This window comes from Diabrotica virgifera, chromosome 5 (genome assembly GCF_917563875.1).
Source record: "Diabrotica virgifera virgifera chromosome 5, PGI_DIABVI_V3a".
NCBI lineage: Eukaryota > Metazoa > Arthropoda > Insecta > Coleoptera > Chrysomelidae > Diabrotica > Diabrotica virgifera.
Window position 1 is genome coordinate 184,163,653 of NC_065447.1, and position 14,459 is coordinate 184,178,111.

Sequence of the window (14,459 nt, forward strand, 5' to 3'; positions counted from 1 at the left end):
CAAGTACTACTGCGAAGTAGTATTTTAGTTACTTCAGCTTCTTCCAACGTAGAAGCCACACATTTTTGTTCCTTTGGCTACATTAAGTAGATCTTCTTTTTCCTACTTCTGTTGGAGTTTATCACTCTCTGTGCATTCACTCCAACAGAAAATCTTCTTCTAACAGGTTACAACCTCTGGAAAAAATAATTAATTCAGAGAAAAAGATTTCTATCGTTTTTCGATCCCAATCATATGTATTATAAAATTTATATTTTCGCAGATTATTTAATAATCTGCAAAGTAATTAACCCAAACAAACATAATTCACATATGTATTTCATTTTTTACTAACAAAGAACTGGACGAAACTGCCACATCAGCTTTTATGAAACAATTAAGTTTTAATGATAGTTTGGAAATAGTTATTTAGATGATAACATTTAAGCAAGCTTCCTTTGACTTGATCGCAAAAACCGCTACCGAATGGAAGTAGGCCGATGCACAGCGAAGTCGCATAAGGTGCCTGTCTACACTCTCGTACTGTTACATAAAACTGTAAGTGATCTGCTTGAAATCGATATTCTAACCATCATCTTATAATTGTTTTTATACTTAAGTACTTGAGACTCTTGTATGTTATGATTGTGAATGTGAATAGCGAAATACGATTAGGAATCTCCATTATGTAATTTTTAAACCATAGATAATTCTTAGGAATTAAAAGGTATTATACAAACGGACATCTTGGATATTAGTGCACCCTAATATGTCTGTGTAGATTTTGGCATTGGATCCGACCATCACTTGTAACACCGTTGCCGTATCCTCTATTTTTTCATACTATCACGTTACAATTTTTTGTGATACATATTATACACGAGTGGGACACCCTTAAAAAAGCGCTTAGTTTTCGAGATACTGACCATGGAGGGGTGAATGGCTAATTTTATTCATACTTTATATTTTCGAGGGTGCTGAAAACGAAAATAAGGTTTATTTTGAATTTTATTTGGGGGAACATTGTCAAAATCGCAATTTTAACCTAAAAATAAAAAAAATGAAATCACGTTTTTTGCATTTACCTCGCTACAACTCTGTTTCATTTTAATATTTTTTTCTCAAATTTTTACAGTATATAGCTCTAACATTTCTGAAGACAAAGGTACCTGTCTATTCTTATCATGATAAAGGTTATGAATTTTTCAAAGAAAAAGGTGCGGATTTGTGCATTGCAAAGTTTAATCGCAAAAGTTGTGTGACGAAGTTTAAAATTTAGCTTCTTAATCACGTTTATTTGAAAGTAGAGAGTACAAAGAAGTTTTCTGGTAAGTTTTAGATCAAAATGTTTTATAGAAAAAAAATAGTGCAACTTTTAATGTCGAGATTAGAAATCCCCAATATAACGCTTATTTTTTGAGGGACAGACAATCTGGGTCCAATCTCTCACCTTTAGTACTATCCTTGGATTATAAGCTTTCATTTGACACCTCATTTGTCATTCTACCTAGTATAATGACGGAGAAGTAAACGTTCTTATTCTATTATTCAGGTAGGTATATTTAACATTGATTGAAATTATGAAAGAAATGGCATGGCAAGACTGTGACGCACAAACATAAAATTCAGCTGTGCGTTACATAGGGTGCACTAATATCCAAGATGTCCTATACAAACGTATTAAAAATATTACTGAAATTTTTTTGGTGGTAATAGAAATAAAAGATGAATTGGGTTATCAAATTTATTTTTAAGTAAAATATAAGTGCATTTGGATATTTTTTTAACTCGGTAGATCCAAGGGACATTTCGGTAGATCGGTAGGATCATCACTTTTGGGAATATCCCAATTATTGACAACACAATACACGCCGACCCCGTCTACACAGAGCGACGAATCATAGTTGCCAGATTTGGGGTACTTTCGCCCAATTTTAGGATAATTTGAAAGAGACTGGGAAAATTTTTAAGTTGAACTGGTTGGGGAATTTTTCGGGAGGAAATTGAGCAAAATAAAGTGCAATATAAATGTAACATTTTAACCTATTGAGTATTTGCTATTGATTAAAAAAACCGAATACCGGTTTTTAAAATAACCGGTTATAACCTCCAGGTTAAACCGTAAGTAATAAAACCGGTACAACCGAAAACCGGTTTTTATGTCAAAAACCGCCATCCCCAGGGACAGGGGGAAGATTTATTCCGTTATTTGGCACAAGCCTGGAAGCTATGACAATTAAGCTGAGAAGTTGATGAATATTACTACTGACGGAGGTAAGAACACGAGCAGCTAAAACAAAGGAGGGAGAATCATTGCCAAACAAGAAGACTCAGGATCAGCTGTACTCTGAGTATTGCCTTGTACCTGGTTTTAAGAATTTTTATGTATGAAGGACATCACTGATCAGTCGAATTTATTAGTTAGCAGTGCACTATCCATTCAATCGGAACGTTTATCCAGTTTTAATTTTTTCTTCAGGTGTTTTTTGAGAAGAGTTTTTCAAAAATAAACAAAAGCAAATATTGTTCCGGGAAAGTGGCCAGATTGTATTCATTTTCTGACTCATATAGCTAAGACGGGAAAACGTCTGTCGGGTTAGCCAGTAAATAATAAAAGATAGAGAACACTGAATAAAAACCTGTATATTTTCTCAACTTTGATACTTTTCAGGTTACTTTTTGGAACTGTAGATAAAATAATACTAGAATATGATAGGCCGTTTCTTCATCCCAGCATCACTGAAGTATTACTACTGTGGGAAGCAGAACCAGAAAAGAATAGTGACATTCAGGAAGATTGGTATAAGAAAATATACTCGTTTATGAAAATATCAGAAACCGTAATTTTAGGATGGATTTCTGGAAAAGAGGCTGAATACATGGAAACTTTACCAAATGATGTTATTATAGAAACTTGTACAAAAGTATTAAGAAAATTTCTTAACGATCCTTTTATACCCAAACCAAAAAGTTGTTTATGGTAAGTTTTGGTTTTTTCACTTATTTTTCTTACTACTTTTGCTCGATAGTTAAATGACAAGTTGGCTTTTCTAGTACATAATACGTTTTTATAAAAGCATCTCAAACTATTAAGTAGCATTGTGATTGATTTCCATCTCAAAAACTATTCCCAATCTTACATAGAAGAATGTGTTAACTCAGTTGAAAATAGTGATCTTTTTCCGATGATTTTGGGTGGTGAGGTTGACGTTTCTTCAAGGGCTTATCACTAACATACCATCGGCCACTGAAATAGCAAATTTTATTTACAAAACACAATCTTGTTTCTATACAAAAATGTTCTACATTAAATTTGAAATAAGAAAGGTCCTATGCATAATCCTTCAAAAATGAACGGTTCCAAAGTTACGGAGGTAGTATAGTATAATTGGTCCAAAAATAGGCATAACCCAGACATCCAAAGTAAAAATTTTCCTCTAACACCAAATTGTTCTATATGGTCCACATATTGTTCAGTAAAAAGTTACACCATTTTGAGCGTCCGGTTTGGGGGGAGATTGGGGAGAAGTCGGTAAATTAGTAGTTTTGTTACGTTTTTCGTCAATATTTCTAAAACTATGTTTTCGAATAAACAATGCTCTATACAAAAATGTTCTACATAAAATTTAAAACAAAAAAGTCCTATACATAATTGTTATAAAATCAACGGTTCCAGAGTTACGGAGGGTGAAAGTGGAGGTTTTCGATACTTTTTATATTTTTTGGGCAATTGATGATGATTTTGGGTGGTGAGGTTGGCGATTCTTCAAGGGCTTATCACTAACATACCATCGGCCACTGAAATAGCAAATTTTATTTACAAAACACAATCCTGTTAAAAAAATGTCTTTCATCAGTAATAATATTATAAATTGCCCAAAAAATATAAAAAGTATCGAAAACCTCCACTTTTCACCCTCCGTAACTCTGGAACCGTTGATTTTATAACAATTATGTATAGGACCTTTTTGTTTTAAATTTTATGTAGAAGATTTTTGTATAGAATATTGTTTACGCTAAAGCATAGTTTTAGAAATATTGACGAATAACGTAAAAAAACTACTAATTTACCGACTTCTCCCCCATCTCCCCCCAAACCGGACGCTCAAAATGGTGTAACTTTTTACTGAACAATATGTGGACCATATAGAACAATTTGGTGTTGGAGGAAAACTTTTACTTTGGATGTCTGGGTTAGGCCTTTTTTTGGACCAATTATACTATACTACCTCCGTAACTTTGGAACCGTTCATTTTAGAAGGATTATGCATAGGACCTTTTTTGTTTAAAATTAAATGTAGAACATTTTTGTATAGAACATTGTTCACGCCAAACCGCATAGTTTTAGAAATATTGACGAAAAGCCTAAACAATTCCTAATTTACGAACTTCTCCCCACCTCCCCCCAAACCCGACGCTCAAAATGGTGTGACTTTTTACTGAACAATATGTGGACCATATAGAACAATTTGGTGTTGGAGGATAACTTTCACTTTGGATATCTGGGTTTGGGTCTAGTTAGTCTAGGGACTAGTCTTGGGACTAGTACGTGTTTTTATCTTGTTGCAACAATACAATTTATATTATAATTTACTTTTTATTGGATCTTATTGGGGACTGAGTATCAGTGATGTAAACTTTCGTTTCTTTAACTCTATCAATACCCGGTACTTTATACTCGTTACTGTTGGTACTTTTATTTTATATTAAAAACTAGTAGGTTTCTTTTTATTACAGTTGTAATAAATAGTGTAATCAAAGAAACCGTAAACTGGTATCCTTCTTTGGCAGGCCTCTTCAGTGTTTACATTTTACCCCGTCACTGCCTCAATTTATCTTTTGAAATGCTAATGTACCGAATACAGACACCGACATACCAATCGACAAAGTCTTTGTTTGGTTTGGTGTTACCGACATCTGGATATTTCGCTTGTTTACCTGTACCGAAAGTAATGAGTATTTCTAACAACGAGGTATCAGTACTTTGGATATTGGACAAATACCCGTTACTTTGTAACGGGTAGGCACTTTTTTTACATCACTACTGAGTAGGTTAGTGATCCTGTTAGTATCTTCCGTTGACTACTTGGAAAGAGTTCACGCATACTGTTCCTGATGCAAACAGTACACGCACACTGTTCGTGATGTATCCGATACCAACCATTGTATCGATTGTAACCAATATACCTACCGTACCTATCGAGCAGTTTTTCTACTCTTTAGTACAAAATACATCGGATTTATTTGTCTCAGTGATTTAGCTTATTCTTGTCCTTTTTTGCTAGATTTGGACATAAAAGCTACCCTTTTGAGCTTTCATGCTCTTGAGATGTACTGATGCAGTCCTTAGCTAGCTTGTAGTATCATACATAATGTAGTTATCATACAGGTTATTTCCTTTTTGTAGAAGTATTGGATAAGTCCCGTCCGGGACCGGTAATTTAAATGGTTCAAACGAGTTAATTGCACTTTATTGCGCATTTGAATTTGTCCTGATCTATCACTTCTTTTGCCACATGCAATTTTCCTGTAGAGCCATAAGTTATGGTCTCCAGTCCAATATGCTGCCTGTATCTAGTGGCATCGGTTTAGTTTCAGACACTGGAAAATGCGCTCTAAAAGTATTTTTCATGATCTCTTCACTTGATTCCTTTTATAGTGATGTATACTTATGTGAGGGCCCTTAGAGGCCCTCTTTGTGGAGCCTTGACATTTCTACTACATTTATAATATGCGTATGTTTTTTTAAACCTTTGATTTTTTATCGAGAAACACCACCCTATCAGAAACTAAAAAAAAATAGATAGAATACAGAAAGGTAATAGAGTTCTACAAAGCGGCCAAAGGTAAAAAGAAAATGGTCACGTATCACATCCAGTGGTTTTGATTATTTCGGAGCAAACATATCTTGTAACGGCAGAAACCAAGATGGTATTAAATTAAGACTACCTTTACTTTTGATTACCAAGCAAACAGAACAGATCATGTAAAAGGAGTCGTGAGTAACAGTTAAAACAACTGGAAATGAAGAAGCCATTTGATACAAAGCCAGATGATATAAAGTTTAATTTAATATTATGCAACCGGGAAATGACTACAATTCCACCTGGAATCATGAAGATCATGAAGATCTGATTTGAGGAGATTTGGGAGCATACATCTGGATGATTATTAAAAACGCTGGATGGAATGGCCGCCCGAGAACTTTCTCGTACCGATCTATTATCGTTATGGTACTAGATACTGGCATTCTATAAAAATAACAAAATTACTCGTTATTTTGATATTTTAGAAACACCTTCTGTACTTGAAAGTATTTTATGGTTCTACGCATCATTAATTCCTGCATTTAAGAAAATGTTCGATGCCATATTTCGGGGACACACTATAGATGTATAGATTATTGCATAAATCAATATATTATAGTCATACTTTCATTTCAAATTAGTTCATTTTTCTGAGAAATTAATAGTTTACAATATTTGCATTTCATTCTATTTCGATTACGCCAGTCAATGCGCGAGATTAAGAACAAGATATCTCAGAATTCTATCCTACTGCATGGATTTTAATGAAATTTTGGGAGTAGCCCAATCTCCTTATTCAAAGAGATTGTTCTTAATTCAAAGTCTATCGTATATACTATGGCGCTTTTATCATGGAGGCGGTTCCCACCACTTCTCGGGGGTGAAATATTTTTATTTTCGAATTACATGGAGAAAAAGGAAGATTTTTAAGAAAATTTAAAAATTCATTCTATAATTTGATCACATTTTTTACAAAAACCATTCATTTTAAACCCGTTCAACTTTTTGAAAGTATAAATAACACTTTATTAAAAGGTATTGCAAAAGAAAAACAATGCATTTAAATTATGGTGGATGGGGAGTTAAATGTACATACTTTTCATTTTTCCTTAAAGTACATTAGTCATATATTTTTTTGCACCATATCTCGCTTAGTTTGTATGTAACCGACATTTAACGGTGCTCGTTTTAAAGGCCTTTTCAAACACTACAAAAGGTGTTGGTAGCATTATACACCTAAAACCTACCGTTCCTCTGTTATTTCAAGTTGAATACACCAATTTGAGCATGCACCAAAAAGAAACTATTTTCACCTACCATATCTCTTTTTGTATTATAAATAGAACATGTACGAAGGAACGAATCTCTTTATTATTTATAATCTAAAAAAGTTTTATATAGTGTTTTTAGTTCGATGCATAGTTTTTAAGGTATTCACAAAAAATCCGTCCGAAAAGGTGTCATTTTTCAATGAAAATGGCCAATTTTCAACTACGCATATTTCAAAAAGTATTGAGTTCTCAAAAAAAAGTATAGACCAGTTTTTGCTTAGAAATAGGTTCTTTAGCCACTTCCGTGCTTATCTTGACCAACAAATTTTCCACCCCCTTGAAGAAGTGGGAACCGCCCCAAGATAAAAGCGCCATAGTATATAGGGTAGATTTTATTTCTTGAGCTACTCCCTACTTACTGTGAAAATATCAAGTACAACAATGTAGTAGGATGGAATTCGGAGCCAAATACCCTCAGTGACTGCCCTACAATAATGCTCTGCTATGATCGCGTGAAAGAGGACACACATAAGATTATAGCAAAATTTCTATTTACCGTAACTTTTCGAGTTTTTGAGCTACAGCAATGAATTTTATGTCATTGGAAAGGTAATTTTGCATTCTTTCAAAATATGTAAAAATATACCTATATATCTAAATAAATTAAGATTTTTTATTCATTTCCGGTTCAACCGGCAGCCATATTTTTGGTAAAATTTATTGTGATAATAGATAATAAAGTACCATATATGTCAGCAAAATTTCAAATTTTAGTTTCTATTAAGAAGTAAGTTACGGGCACTCGAATATTTTTTTATAAAAAAGTCATAACTCCCCTCCTATGGGGAGTTAAGAAATCTGGCTAATGTCATTAAATTTACCGATAGGATATCAAAAATATATCAAAAAATAAAAAAATTCCTTGGAGCCGTTTTTGAGAAAATCTGGTTCAAATTTTGACCCCTTAAATATAGGCAACCCGTAACTTTTTCTGAAAAACGATAATATTCTTCTAATAGCTTCACTTTTAGGCTATATAACGACTTTTTCAAATTAAACTTAACTTAAACAAGTTTTTAGATAGGTAGGGAAATGTGTCGGGTGGGCGGTCGGCCATGTTGGCCGCCATTTTGAATTTGGAAATGTCAAATTCCGTATTTTTATTTACTTATCGATGAGCTTACTTTGAGTTGAATTTCATTCATTTCGGTCAAAATTTGCAAAAATGGGCCCTAAATAAGCCCCCTATTTCGGCCCCCCTTTGATAGGTTTTTTTAAAAGCTTAGTTTCTCGACAAAATTCTCTTAAACTTACTCATACCGAATTTCATCAAAATCGGTCCGGTAGTTTTTGCTGGGCGGTGGCGACATACGTATGTACGTACATACGTACGTATGTACAGTTACGGCCAGTAAATAGTTTACAGGCTGGCTTATCTAGGAGCCGATTTTTTTAAATTTTTACCTCGTTTAAACGCACCACTTGCGTCAAAGTGACGTTGCCAGTGGTGTACCTAGAATAGGTTGATTAAATTTAAAAAATCAAAAGAATAAAAATAAATTTTAAAAAATTCAATTCAATTATCAAAATGGAGAATATAGAAAGAAGTTTTTTTGAATAAAATGGATTATGGTCTTAATATGGTTTAGTTTCTTATTTTATTTTTCAACACTCACGAAATTTTTGACAAGCATTGACTTTTTGAGATTTTTTGACTTTGACATTTATCAAATCCGTACGACACTGCATTTTTACAGTATTACAATATAAAAATTAAAGTGTAAACTATTCAGTGACCGTAACTGTACATACATACTTCCGACATGTTTTTTTTATTTGCTTTTTAGACTCAGGGGGACTCAAAACGTCGAAAAAAAGTGAAATCTGAAAAAAAATTTGCACGATCCTCTAACTTTATCTATTTTACTATACTACGTATATAGTACGATAAAGTAAAAAAGAACATCTCCTGGTCTGTGATATGTTGAGTTCAAACCGTTTTTGACAAAAGCCTTTTATCGCATCAGCAACTGGATTGTTTATTACTACACAATCTTAGTTCTTCGTCTATTATTCTCAAGAGCAACCATAACAGATAATTGTTTTGGAATATAATACAGGGTTATATTATATTTTCTTTGTATATTTTAGATTTTATTTTTTACATGTATAAATAATTAATGTATTTTAGTACCAGTTGGCACAGTCAACCCTACACGAGGGGTTCTTACACATCAATAGGCGTAGGAGCATCACAAATAGATATAGAATATCTAGCACAACCCATTTATGACGAAAATGACAAAGAGGTAAGCTGAACCGAAAACAGAGTTTGATATTATTGTACTTTTAGCTTTTTTGTACCTTTGCTAGATTTATTAATCTAAGTTTGTGTATGGTGACTACCTACAAACTTACATGGGTCAAACTGATAGAATTTTTAGCAAACGTATAGCAGAACACAAAAGGGCTTTCAATAATAGAAACAGATTCTACGGATGCACTTCACCTTCTATATCATAATCATTTTGTTAATGACCAATTCTTCATATTTAAAGTAAATGCCTTAAGATATGTATACTAGAATCTATGGAAATTAATAAATTAAACAATACAGATATAATTCTGAATGACCAACTTAACAGCTCTCCCTTCTTCAACCTATTCAGTTAAAAGACCATCAGATGTAGACGCATAGTAAAAATGCATCACTTGAGAAAGGCACTCTTCCGAAATAGCTGTAGTGACAATAAATTGTAATAAGTGTTGTGGAAGTGTTGAAAACGACAATTTTTAATGTTTCATTGTTAGATAAAAAGAACTTCCATCAAGTAATTGTCAAATCCATCACTTATTTACAGTTTTGTTCATAATTTGGAATCATAGTAATTAATTAATGGCTTCCACTCGAGAACATCTACAACAGATGCTAAAAACTGTAGAAACATTATCTAATGATATTAGTATGCAGTTCAGCCTAGACAAGTGCCGTGTTTTGAATATAGTTAGAGAAAAGGTACAGCCCGGTGGATTCGATATGCAAAATGGCCAGAACATCGAGGCCATGGGTGAAAACGATATGTATAAATATCTTGGAGTAAAGCAAGCGCGGAAAATTGACCATAAACAAATGAAAACAGAGATAACTACTGAGTTTATACGAAGGGTAAAACAGCTGCTTCGTTCACAGCTTAACAGTAAAAATTTGTGTAAGGCTCTAAACACCTACGCTTGTTCCGCGCTTAGCTATTCATTTGGTATTGTTAAGTGGGCAAAACGGATATAGAAAATCTTCAGCGAAAAGTACGAACACACCTCACGAAAGCACAAAAATACCACCCTAAAAGTGCAGTAGAGCTAACGACATTACCGCGGTATTTAGGAGGAAGAGGACTTTATAATTTAAGAACTTATTTTCAGATGCAAGCTGAAACATCTACTCTACATCGCACTATCTGCGCAGTAGATGACACGACATCACCGATCAAACTGAGGGAACCAGAAATGCGCATAAACCACCTCACTAAGGGTGAAAAAATGCGCAACTGGATGGGTAAACCTCTGCACGGGCGACATCCCAATGAGGTCAGCCAAGACTATGTCGACAATACAGCGTCGAACTATTGGTTGACATCAGGAAAGATGTTCCCTGAAACGGAGGGTTCATTACTGGCCATTCAGGATCAGGTTCAGGTTATACCAACCAGAAATTACCTGAAATATATCGTCAAAGACCCTCGTGTTCAAAACGACAGATGCCGATATGGATGTCAAGACCAAGAAACCATCCAACATCTTACAGGGGGCTGCCAGGCATTTTCTGCAACTGAATACAAGGAACGGCATGACGCAGTGGGAAAAATCATTCATCAAGAGATAGCGATCAAGCTGGGACTTCTCCAAACGGTCCATCTCCCATATTATCAATACGTCCCTGAGAGTATGCTTGAGGATGGTAACTACAAGCTATACTGGGACAGCACTGTGCTCACAGACCAAACAGTGGCACATAATAGACCAGATCTCGTACTAGTTAATGCTAAATTAACAAGACAAACAAAATTAATTGATGTGGCGATACCTAACAAAAATAATCTACGTAGTAAATTTACGGAAAAGATCGCTAAGTACAGAGATCTGGAAATTCAAATACGAAGACAATGGAGAATGCAAAGTACCCAGACGATACCTATTATTATGTCTACTACTGGAGTCATTCCGAAGAACCTCCTCGAAAGCATAAAAAAGCTGGGTCTAAATGACGTTAACAAAAATAAACAGAATAATTCAATTTGGACGTTACGAATTGTCCGTTACGAATTTGTATAGTTACGAACTGTCGCCGTTACCAACTGTCGCTGTTACGAATTGTCCGTTACCAGTTGTCCGGTTACGAACTGTCGCGTTACGAAATGTCATGGAACCCTAAATGAACATCTTTACAAGACCATGCAGAAAGCTGTACTACTCGCAACGGTCAGATGTGTACGAAAATTTTTGGGAGATACACCTGCATACTAAGTCACCTAGGGCTCGATAACATGGAAAGAATCCCACCAGAGCTCAATCCGTTTGATACCGTAGGTATCTGGGATGAGTCAATTTTCCCCTTAGAGGGAGTGTGAGCCGTATGGCTAAATCTGGGATTAAAATAATATAAAATACCTGTGTATAGCTTAAAATAATCTCACAGAAGATAGTTTTGTCACTATCACAAAACATTGCATAGTGCATTAAAGAATTTGTTCTTTCACTAAATAAGTTTTGCGGTTCGATAAGAGAGGGCGTTGCTATTAGCCTTTTTTATTTTGTTATGTTGGTACACTCTTCATATGAACGTGTATGAAGTTTCATTTCAATCTGTCAATTCTTTTTTTGTTTACAAGCCATTTAGTCACAATATTTTTTTACAATGGAAACAATCAAGTATCGTATAGTGATTAATTTTTTTGGAAAGTTTAAAAGTAAAGGAAAATGGACGAACGGTAAAAGTGTATAAGGACTCTTCGCCTTCAATTAGTACTGCCAAAAGATGGGTTACTGAATTTAAACGTGGTCGTACAAGCCTTGAAGACGATCCACGTCAAGAACGTCCAAAAACAGCAACAACACCAGAAATCGTAGAAAATATACAGGATATGGTATTGGAAAATCGTCGAGTGACTGATAGAGATTTAGTAGAAGCCGTAGTAGGCATCTCATTGGACAGGGTAAGCAATATTTTGACTAGTATTGGGTTTCAGAAAGCTGTGTTCATAATGGGTGCCGCATTCACTAACAAGGGAACAAAAACACATTCGAATTCGATTTTCGCAGCAACATTTAGAGCGTTTTCTAGAGGGTAAAGTAGATTTTGTGCGTCGACTTATCACTATGGATGAGGCTTGGGTCTATCACCATGATTCTGTATCAAAACAAGTGTCAAAAGGGTGGTGTGAACCTGGTGCTTCGGCTTCGAAAGAAGGTGTTAGCATCAGTTTTTGGGATGCGAGAGAAATTTTGTTTGTAGATTACTTGAAAACTGGTAAAAAGAAAATTCTGGATATTATTGTAACATTTTAGACCAGCTGAAGAAAAAAAATCGTGAACTAAAGACCCGGTTTGCAGAAGAAAAAAATCCTCTTTAATCAGGACAATGCACCATGTCGTATGAGCATTTTAACACTGGCTAAAATCAATGAATTAAAGTTCGAATTGTTGGAGTATCCACCGTATTCAACAGATTTGGCCCGTAGCGACTTCCATTTGTTTCAATACCTAGAAGAATTTATGTGTGGAAAGCGTTTTTCATCAAAGGATGAGGTCAAAACGGCTGTGGAAGCATCTTTTGCAGCCCTTCCTTATTCTCCCTTCAGGGATGGAATTTACAAATTAGAATCTCGTTGGAATAAGTATATTGATGTTAAGAGAGACTATACTGAATAATAAAATGTATTTCAAACGATAAAATTGTGTATTTCTTATCGAACCACAAAACTTATCGAACAGCCTAGTATATGTAGTTAATACTATGGGCTAATTAGCAAAATACAAGGAAAAGTTATTTATCATCAATTTTATTGTTTGAATCGAATCTTATGATTGTATATATTAGTAATATAGGTATGAAAAGTCCGCAGATATTGTGCTACTTTTTTATAAACAAAATGGCGCCCGAAAATCGTGTTTTTTTCAATTTTTGCTCTTTAACTCCAAAGATTTTAACTTTACACCAAAAACACCCAAATAAAAATTCACCGTAATTAAATTCTGCATAGAGACGTGTTTTTCACGATTTACTTCGACGAAAATTTTCCCCGGAAAATGCGGGTTTTTCCAGCAAAATCTTTAATTTTCAACTAAAATTTTAGATAAGTAATTGTTCATCAATAATTAAATAACTTGGTAATGTAAAAGCTCTTTTCGTATAGATTATAATTCCAGAAGCCGATGGAAATTGAATGAACAGTTTAGCAACAATTGAATTGTTATTTAAAAATTTACGGTCTCTATAACCACAATAATTATAATACATAAGAATAACAACGATTTTTGTATAAAACGACACTGTAACTATCTAACGTACTTTACAGAATTGAAATTGGACTATTTAAGCGGTCTCAGGAATATTTTAAAATTATAAACAATTTTTGGCTTATAAACAAATAGAATATCTCGGGAAATATTAAATTAAATTAAATAATGAGAACGGTATTGTAAAAAAGCGTCAGGACGCTTCTTTTAAAAGAAAAAACGTTTAAGTGTGGTAAGTGGTTCCTGAGATACAACCAGTGAAAGTTGAGCGGCATTTACGGCAAACATATAAACAATAGGATCATAATTTTCGATCCATCACCTTGTAATTTCGGTCCTCTTTCTCCACACCAATTTTCATATCTTTAAAATACTCATAACATATATTATTATAATAAAAATTATCGATATTACGAATGAAATTTGCCAAAACTGGCAAAATTCGAATCAAAAATTAGGTTGTAGAAAATTTAATCCCTAAGTTCAAGATCGGTATACGTTAAATAAATGCATTTTTCTCGGCTTTCTACGGAGCAATTTTTTTCATTTTTTTGGTCCCAAGTAACTCGAGTAGAGCCATCTAACTAACGCATTATTAAATGTCAAACTTGCTTTTATTTTGTTATAACAGATTAATTTATTTATAAAAAAAGAAAATTACATATTTTTTCAGTTATAGACTTTTTTTAGGTAAACTTACTTCAAGTGTACCTTTTAACGTTAAAAACACAAATATTTTCATGTGAAAGCTGTATATTTATTTAAACAAACTTTATTTAAAAAAATAAAAAATTTTGTTATAATAAATAAATTAATTTATCATAACAAAACAAAAGCAACTTTGACATTTAATAATACGTTAGTTAGATGGCTCTACTCGAGTTACTTA

General features: G+C 33.8%; 1 protein-coding gene across 1 annotated transcript in view; it reads left to right on the forward strand.

Annotated features, from left to right (window-relative positions):
* The window catches only part of LOC114327847 (peroxisomal N(1)-acetyl-spermine/spermidine oxidase), a 62,439-nt gene that overhangs the window by 27,662 nt on the left and 20,318 nt on the right, over positions 1-14,459 (forward strand). Inside the window, exons 4-5 of the mRNA XM_028276552.2 lie at positions 2,651-2,959; positions 9,249-9,366. Coding sequence (XP_028132353.2) covers positions 2,651-2,959; positions 9,249-9,366 — 427 coding nt within the window. The remainder of the gene's footprint in view (positions 1-2,650; positions 2,960-9,248; positions 9,367-14,459) is intronic.